General features: G+C 34.6%; 1 protein-coding gene across 4 annotated transcripts in view; it reads right to left on the reverse strand.

Annotated features, from left to right (window-relative positions):
• LOC111052451 (general odorant-binding protein 71) overlaps positions 1 to 10,029 on the reverse strand; it is a 28,806-nt gene that overhangs the window by 3,006 nt on the left and 15,771 nt on the right. For 3 of the 4 annotated variants that reach the window (XM_039423308.1, XM_022339129.2, XM_022339130.2), the window contains 4 exons: positions 8,734 to 9,035; positions 8,106 to 8,141; positions 7,390 to 7,516; positions 6,943 to 7,016 (listed from right to left, as the gene is read on the reverse strand). In XM_039423308.1, coding sequence (XP_039279242.1) covers positions 6,943 to 7,016; positions 7,390 to 7,516; positions 8,106 to 8,141; positions 8,734 to 9,035 — 539 coding nt within the window. Of the gene's footprint in view, positions 1 to 3,319; positions 3,394 to 6,942; positions 7,017 to 7,389; positions 7,517 to 8,105; positions 8,142 to 8,733; positions 9,036 to 10,029 lie in introns of all 4 variants that reach the window. The other variant, XM_039423307.1, reaches the window with a different exon arrangement.

Genomic DNA, 10,029 nt, shown 5'->3' on the forward strand with positions numbered 1-10,029 from the left:
CTGCATTAAGGGAGCAACGATCCCGCAGTATATGACACGTCAAAGTTTAATCTAATATCTACCATCCCTTCTATTTCAACTCAACAGATCCCACATAACATACATCAATCAAACACTATTCAACAAGGAAGTCTGCTAACCTGTACGGACACAATACAATAAGGAATTCCCTGAGTGTTTTTTGAACTCCTTCAAGCCATCAATTTCTCTTATGTGAGATGGGATTGAATTAAATATTTTCATTCCCATATAAAACGGGCCACTCTCCAGCAGGCTTAGTCTGTGATGTGGGTAAACAAAACCTCTAAATCGTGTATTATGGGGATGACTCACCTGGTTCTCCTCATACATTCGTCTATTTTTAAAAACGAAGATTGCTAAATCTAATATATAAATAGCAGGAGCCGTCAGCAATCTCTTTTCTTTAAAATAAGGTCTGCAATAACGCATTGTATTAATCTTATAAATTATCCTAATGGCTTTCTTCTGCAGTATGAATATTCCATTATTCTCTATACTTTTTCCCCAAAAAATAACTCCATATCTCATAACTGACAGAAAATAAGCATGATATACAAGAAGAACAGTTTTTTCACTCCCTACTCTAGCCATTACTCTTAATGCAAACAAGGCTCTATTCAATTTACCAGTGACATGAGAAATATGTAGCTTCCACTTCGAATCACTCTCCACCATCAGACCCAAGAATGTCGTGGAATCAGAAGTTTCAACTCTACTTTGAGTATTCAAGTTTATTCCAAAACTTTTATAGTCTCTACTGAAGGGAATTACTTTAGTTTTTTTGCAGTTCAAACTAAGACTATTCTGAACAAACCACGAATCTAATTCAGCAAGACACCTCTCAGCCTCTCTTATCAAACATTCACTGTTCCTACTGGTGATTAAAGCTGTAGTGTCGTCCGCAAAAAGAGAGAGTTTGAAATTGACGTGACTCTTGATGTCATTAACATAGACCAGGTATAAGAGGGGACCCAATATTGAACCCTGCGGTACTCCCTGAGACATAGGTAACCAAGAAGAGCTGCATGTCTCATTACCAACAGATATTGACACTCTATGGAACCTCCCCGATAAATATGACTGGAACCATGAGTATTCTTTCCCATTTACACCATAATATTTCAATTTGTGCAATAGAAGATCATGTTGAACATTATCAAAGGCTCCCGACAAGTCACAGAAAATACCCAGAGCCTGTTCAGAGTCATCCCTAGTCTTAAGTGTCTCCTGGTTAATTCCGAAAACAGCATCTTCAATGGATCTGCCCTTTCTAAATCCAAACTGTGACTTGCAAAAAAGAGAGGATTTTTGAAAAAAATTATTGAGCTGAGTATGAGAAGCCCGTTCAAAAACTTTAGAGAAAGATGAGAGCAGAGCTACTGGTCTAAAATTAGCAACATCATTCTTATCCCCCTTCTTGTACAAAGGTTTCAAAACAGCATATTTCAACAAGTCAGGGAAATGTCCAGTATCAAAAGAGAGATTAATCAGGTATGTTAGAGGCTTAAGTATGAGATTACATGACTTTTTAATGATAAATATAGGAATGCCATCCCACCCCGCTGAACCCTTATTTTTTAAGCCTGTCATTATCCTGAGAACCTGCCCTTCCGATAATGGTTGAAATCTGAACTGTCTAATACCCCTATTATTCTCTATTCTATGTTGTCTGAATGCTTGTAGGTACTCTTTAATGTCCTCTAAGTTGCGCCTATGTGCTTTGGATTTCCTGTTGAAGTGCTCATTGAAACATTCTGCAACCTGTACAGGCTCGTCAACCAAAACTCCATCCGCAAACAATTTTGGGCATTCGTTTTTGAGAATAATCGAATTATAGATGCAGAAGAACTTAGTGCTGTCGCCTAAAAAAAGAGAGTATGTTTTTGGCTCCGTTCAATCGGCCGGGTGGCCGCCGCGGCGCTGCTGAAATCGCCATATAGGTGACACAAAGCAATGACACATTCATCCACAAACCTCAATGGTTTGTGATCTTGTGTTTCAATCCCTTCATGTCTCACCTGAGATTCATTTATTCTTATTCTTATTAGTCGTAGAGCTTCCGAAGTGGAAGATGCTGAGTAAAATCATGATCATCGATTTTTATTAGACTTGGCGGTTTTCTTGTTCGCCCACCAGCTTTTCATTCTCTGAGAAAATGCAGCTTTTCTTTCTTCACTCCATCTTGTGCCAACTCTTGGTGCTTTTATCTCTGGAATAATTTCCCATTTGTTCACTTTTGTTTTGAAATTATTTGTATTTTTAATTTCATCATCAGTAATTCCTGCCAAAACTAGATCTTTCTTAACATTCCTAATCCATTCTCCTCCATAGGCAAGCGAAGCTACATATTTTACTATTTTTTTGTGATTCTCTGGTCAGGGAGCCTCATGATATGAACATATTTACAATTTTAGACGTCTTTTTCTCATGTATGTTACAATATTTGAATGTTGCTCAACTGTGCTATTTTTCTGTAATCTATAACCATTCTCAGTTAATTAGAATTTTTCTAATTATTTTCCTTTATTCTTTCTTCAAATTTTCTAGATCAGCTTTCCTGTTGAGATTTAGGGTCTCACTGGCATATAGCATTGATTCATTTATTCATTATTATTTATTTTATGCTTTTAGGTTCTACTTTCTATTTAATGTTAAATCGATAGTTCAGATAGCTCACCAAAAGATGAAGTATTCTGAGTCGGTTACTTGTGCTATGTAATTCGTCGTTGATACAGTCTGACTATTTAACATATTTTTGATAGGCTAAACTCAAATTAATATCATATTTTACTTCTCATCTAAGTTAAGTTATCGATTGTAGTTTTTACACTATTTGTTGAATGTATAGATTAGGAGCTCTTTCTTTACGCACGGATCAGCAGTGAAATGCGGAGAAATAATTATTCCATGATTACTCTATTTTATTTTTGTACAGTATATTTTATATTGTAATAAAGAAATTGAATTGAATATAATAAAGGAAAGAATTGGCTTATACACGTATGGGATAGGAAATTCGCGAATGACCATAGCCTTCTATAGATAGATCTAAAGTAAGACATGGAATGACGCATCATCACGTTTCAACTACTCAACTGATTAACTTGGGATTTTGCATATAGAATCTTGATTTACCGAGGATGGTTATTGGCCTATTTTCAATTCTTCAAGATTTCACTTTGTCAAGTTTTTAATTGCACCCTTACGACGCACGGGTTACCTGCTAGTGTTTAATAAAAATAATATGGTTTCCATTCACACAATACTGACAGTTCAAAGTGAATCTCCAATTTAATACCTGTTGTCCTTTTTCTTCCATACACAGAGCCAGCTTCTTCGAGAAATCGCACTTTCCGATTTGATACTGAGGTTCTGAAAAACGAGTACAAAAACTTAGCATTATCTTAATATAAATTTACCAGTAACTATAAGGTTGCTTAATTGCTATAATTTTGGTTGATACTGTCATTTTTCTGCGAATAAAACTTTCAATCTTAGTGTTTCAGGAATATAACAATAATTATTATCTGTGTTCAGTTTAATGATAGTTTCCAGCAAGTATCAAAAATGCTTTAATACTATTTTTTCATTTGAAATTTATTTGTTTTGTAGTCATGAAATAAATAGAATACATGAATATAAAATCATTTTCCTGCTGAATATTGTGAATAAATTTATGAGTATGGAAATAAATAATTTTAATCTTTAACTGATGGAAATTGGGTTTCTAACAAAGGACTCTTACCTGACTCTACGGCCTCAAAACAGTCATTCACAGAGTCTTGAATAAATTCACGCAATTCTGGATTTCGAATTTTCTGAGTCATCACAGAAAGCACTGAGTTCTTATCCGGTTTAGAGCCACTGCCAAGCTATAACAATACAATAAAACTATAAACGACATTCTGATGAATATTATAAACACACGTTATCAGATACACGAACCAGACACGATTCTTGGTACTTGGTCGCATCTTCGGTGTAAACAGAGAGCTGCAGATGTGACACAATGCTTTAAAACACGACCTGCCTTGACATGTAAAAATCAAATACCGTTACTGTACTGTTTTAAAAGTTCAAATCACTCATTATTGACCAATTGTTCAAGTATACAAACTTTTGAAGACATCAACGAATGTACAGCACCTTCGAGCTACGATTGTTTTTATTGGATCTATTTTGAAGGAATATTACAACACTCCTTAATAACTATCATTATATTATTATTATATCGTTATTCAATCATGTGAGATTCTCAAAAATAATAAAATAAAAAGCACTGATTTTTTACTAATTATTTACTTACATCACCTCCACAATAAATAACTTCATGAAGATTGCCTGAGTAATATATTTTCTTGAATAGTTCAAATATTCAAGAGACTGAAATGATAAGAATATTTTATTTTAGAAATGACCTTCGAATGTTTAAATAAAGCTGAGTTCTCTTACCATTCGCATCTGTTGAAATACACAATGTATAATGCACTGTAACAGAAAAATATTCAAATTCAAATTTATTCGTTCCTTGTAAAAATGTATACTTGAAACAAAAAATTAATATAATTAAATTTACACAATATTAAAAAATAAAAGTAAAACACTTCAAAAAACATCTTGTCTGATCGTGAGCTTATAGTAATAAAGAAGATAATATTATCTTAATATACTAACTATAATAATGCTACGAAGAGGTGAGAACACTTATCTTTAGGTTTTAAAGAAAACCTGATAAAAAATAATATTTCACAAGCATGTTTATTTAAAGAAAAAAATAGAATAGCACTACTTTTAGCATAGCACGTAAAATTCCAATTATATCTTATGAACTTTTCCAATTACGACGACGAAAGCAGGGTAATTCTAACCATTCAACCACAGCTTAAAAACTGTCCCTCTCCTATCCTTGTTTTGCGTCCCGCACTTATCTTGCACCAGTGTGCACAAGGCTCAAGGCTTTTTGTGCAAAAACGCATGAGGCAGTGTGACCGCAGCCTCAAGATTTAATAATTCATTTAATTTCCATCTGTAATCTCAAGATTTCATTCAGATAAGATTTTCACAAAATTAGCCTACTCACCGGCTCAATATCTTCCAACGGTGATGCCCCGCCATGCTTTGACGGTTCTCTGTTGTTGTGGTTGTTGTTATTAGTGTTAGTGTTGTTTTGTCGCTTATTTCCTCGATTCGTTTCAAACGGATTGTTGTTGGATCCCGACGACGGGTTTCTGCCTGCAGTGTAGTAGTTGCCCGATCCAAATCCGTTGTTGTTATTGGCTGAAATTGGCCTGAACCCGTTGTAATGTGGCGGGTATAGCGATTCATCGGAATCATCCCTGTAGCCGCCTCCCTTTCGATTATCAAATTGCTGCTGGGCGGTCCCTAAAAAATTAAACAGAGTTTATAACTTATATCATTCAATGAAACTTTAATCAGTTTTACGTCAGAATATAAATCAAGAGCATTCAGTACAGGATAAAAAATTATCCAGTCTCTTTGTTCAGCAAATCACTATTTGATATTCTGCGTGCAAATCCCTTCTATTCTTTGGAGGAGTTTTTCACATATTCTTTCAAGTAAATTAAATGTGTTATGAATATTTTACTGACGTTGCTGATGACTGTATTTGCAATAATGTCACCAAGCTCTGGGAGGAGGGCAGAACTGTATCAGGTTTATTTATCGACCTGCAAAGGGCATTCGACACACTTGACCTTGACCTGCTCAAAACGAAACTTGAGGCCCTGCAAATAAAAGGGAAAGCTCTTCAATGGCTGGACAACAGACAGAGAACAATATGTTGAAATTGACTACCAAAAGCATAACAATCTATAAATCCTCATTAAGACCAGTATAGAGAGGGGTCAATTCTGGGGCCACTGCTGTTCCTGGTTTATATAAACGATTTTCCCAAAGGACTAGATCTTTCTTAACATCCTAATCATCTCCTCCATAGGCAAGCGAAGCTACATATTTTACTATTTTTTTTGTGATTCTCTGGTCAGGGAGCCTCATGATATGAACATATTTACAATTTTAGACGTCTTTTTCTCATGTATGTTACAATATTTGAATGTTGCTCAACTGTGCTATTTTCTGTAATCTATAACCATTCTCAGTTAATTAGAATTTTTCTAATTATTTTCCTTTATTCTTTCTTCAAATTTTCTAGATCAGCTTTCCTGTTGAGATTTAGGGTCTCACTGGCATATAGCATTGATTCATTTATTCATTATTATTTATTTTATGCTTTTAGGTTCTACTTTCTATTTAATGTTAAATCTATAGTTCAGATAGCTCACCAGAAGATGAAGTATTCTGAGTCGTTACTTGTGCTGTGTAAATCGTCGTTGATACAGTCTGACTATTTAACAATTTTTGATAGGCTAAACTCAAATTAATATCATATTTTACTTCTCATCTAAGTTAAGTTATCGATTGTAGTTTTTACACTATTTGTTGAATGTATAGATTAGGAGCTCTTTCTTTACGCACGGATCAGCAGTGAAATGCGGAGAAATAATTATTCCATGATTACTCTATTTTATTTTTGTACAGTATATTTTATATTGTAATAAAGAAATTGAATTGAATATAATAAAGGAAAGAATTGGCTTATACACGTATGGGATAGGAAATTCGCGAATGACCATAGCCTTCTATAGATAGATCTAAAGTAAGACATGGAATGACGCATCATCACGTTTCAACTACTCAACTGATTAACTTGGGATTTTGCATATAGAATCTTGATTTACCGAGGATGGTTATTGGCCTATTTTCAATTCTTCAAGATTTCACTTTGTCAAGTTTTTAATTGCACCCTTACGACGCACGGGTTACCTGCTAGTGTTTAATAAAAATAATATGGTTTCCATTCACACAATACTGACAGTTCAAAGTGAATCTCCAATTTAATACCTGTTGTCCTTTTTCTTCCATACACAGAGCCAGCTTCTTCGAGAAATCGCACTTTCCGATTTGATACTGAGGTTCTGAAAAACGAGTACAAAAACTTAGCATTATCTTAATATAAATTTACCAGTAACTATAAGGTTGCTTAATTGCTATAATTTTGGTCGATATTGTCATTTTTCTGCGAATAAAACTTTCAATCTTAGTGTTTCAGGAATATAACAATAATTATTATCTGTGTTCAGTTTAATGATAGTTTCCAGCAAGTATCAAAAATGCTTTAATACTATTTTTTCATTTGAAATTTATTTGTTTTGTAGTCATGAAATAAATAGAATACATGAATATAAAATCATTTTCCTGCTGAATATTGTGAATAAATTTATGAGTATGGAAATAAATAATTTTAATCTTTAACTGATGGAAATTGGGTTTCTAACAAAGGACTCTTACCTGACTCTACGGCCTCAAAACAGTCATTCACAGAGTCTTGAATAAATTCACGCAATTCTGGATTTCGAATTTTCTGAGTCATCACAGAAAGCACTGAGTTCTTATCCGGTTTAGAGCCACTGCCAAGCTATAACAAATACAATAAAACTATAAACGACATTCTGATGAATATTATAAACACACGTTATCAGATACACGAACCAGACACGATTCTTGGTACTTGGTCGCATCTTCGGTGTAAACAGAGAGCTGCAGATGTGACACAATGCTTTAAAACACGACCTGCCTTGACATGTAAAAATCAAATACCGTTACTGTACTGTTTTAAAAGTTCAAATCACTCATTATTGACCAATTGTTCAAGTATACAAACTTTTGAAGACATCAACGAATGTACAGCACCTTCGAGCTACGATTGTTTTTATTGGATCTATTTTGAAGGAATATTACAACACTCCTTAATAACTATCATTATATTATTATTATATCGTTATTCAATCATCATGATATACGTGAGATTCTCAAAAATAATAAAATAAAAAGCACTGATTTTTTACTAATTATTACTTACATCACCTCCACAATAAATAACTTCATGAAGATTGCCTGAGTAATATATTTCTTGAATAGTTCAAATATTCAAGAGACTGAAATGATAAGAATATTTTATTTTAGAAATGACCTTCGAATGTTTAAATAAAGCTGAGTTCTCTTACCATTCGCATCTGTTGAAATACACAATGTATAATGCACTGTAACAGAAAAATATTCAAATTCAAATTTATTCGTTCCTTGTAAAAATGTATACTTGAAACAAAAAATTAATATAATTAAATTTACACAATATTAAAAAATAAAAGTAAAACACTTCAAAAAACATCTTGTCTGATCGTGAGCTTATAGTAATAAAGAAGATAATATTATCTTAATATACTAACTATAATAATGCTACGAAGAGGTGAGAACACTTATCTTTAGGTTTTAAAGAAAACCTGATAAAAAATAATATTTCACAAGCATGTTTATTTAAAGAAAAAAATAGAATAGCACTACTTTTAGCATAGCACGTAAAATTACAATTATATCTTATGAACTTTTCCAATTACGACGACGAAAGCAGGGTAATTCTAACCATTCAACCACAGCTTAAAAACTGTCCCTCTCCTATCCTTGTTTTGCGTCCCGCACTTATCTTGCACCAGTGTGCACAAGGCTCAAGGCTTTTTGTGCAAAAACGCATGAGGCAGAGTGACCGCAGCCTCAAGATTTAATAATTCATTTAATTTCCATCTGTAATCTCAAGATTTCATTCAGATAAGATTTTCACAAAATTAGCCTACTCACCGGCTCAATATCTTCCAACGGTGATGCCCCGCCATGCTTTGACGGTTCTCTGTTGTTGTGGTTGTTGTTATTAGTGTTAGTGTTGTTTTGTCGCTTATTTCCTCGATTCGTTTCAAACGGATTGTTGTTGGATCCCGACGACGGGTTTCTGCCTGCAGTGTAGTAGTTGCCCGATCCAAATCCGTTGTTGTTATTGGCTGAAATTGGCCTGAACCCGTTGTAATGTGGCGGGTATAGCGATTCATCGGAATCATCCCTGTAGCCGCCTCCCTTTCGATTATCAAATTGCTGCTGGGCGGTCCCTAAAAAATAAAACAGAGTTTATAACTTATATCATTCAATGAAACTTTAATCAGTTCTACGTCAGAATATAAATCAAGAGCATTCAGTCTGTTCTTAGGTACAGGATAAAAAATTATCCAGTCTCTTTGTTCAGCAAATCACTATTTGATCTTCTGCGTGCAAACCCCTTCTATTCTTTGGAGGAGTTTTTCACATATTCTTTCAAGTAAATTAAATGTGTTATGAATATTTTACTGACGTTGCTGATGACTGTATTTGCAATAATGTCACCAAGCTCTGGGAGGAGGGCAGAACTGTATCAGGTTTATTTATCGACCTGCAAAGGGCATTCGACACACTTGACCTTGACCTGCTCAAAACGAAACTTGTGGCCCTGCAAATAAAGGGGAAAGCTCTTCAATGGCTGGACAACTACCTTACAGACAGAGAACAATATGTTGAAATTGACTACCAAAAGCATAACAATCTATAAATCCTCATTAAGACCAGTATAGAGAGGGGTCAATTCTGGGGCCACTGCTGTTCCTGGTTTATATAAACGATTTTCCCAAAGGAATAGACAGTAGAAAGAGCTGTATTCTATTCGCCGATGACACCAGCATCCTGATTCCCACCGAGAAACATGAAAAAACCAACAACATTGTGGAGGAAACGCTTAATGAGGCCGACCGGATATGCAAAGGACTAAACCCAGCAATGAATAAAAAGATAATTGTTCATATTGAATTCAAACCTAGGAAGAGTGACCCAGAGGAGCAGACCAGCACCGACTTTTCTACTGTGGACTGTACCAGATTTTTACTGGCATACTGATTGCCAACAATTTAACTTGACAATACCATATCGACCGGCTCTGCAAGAGGCTCTCTTCCGCTGTGTTTGTAATCAGTAGAATAAGAAACATCACTGAAGAAAAAACCGCATTCATGCCCTATCACTCCTTGTTTTCCTCTCATCTCAAGTATGGCATAGTGGCCTGGGGTTCCGCTGCAC

This window comes from Nilaparvata lugens, chromosome 3, assembly GCF_014356525.2.
Source record: "Nilaparvata lugens isolate BPH chromosome 3, ASM1435652v1, whole genome shotgun sequence".
In the NCBI taxonomy this organism is placed as follows: domain Eukaryota; kingdom Metazoa; phylum Arthropoda; class Insecta; order Hemiptera; family Delphacidae; genus Nilaparvata; species Nilaparvata lugens.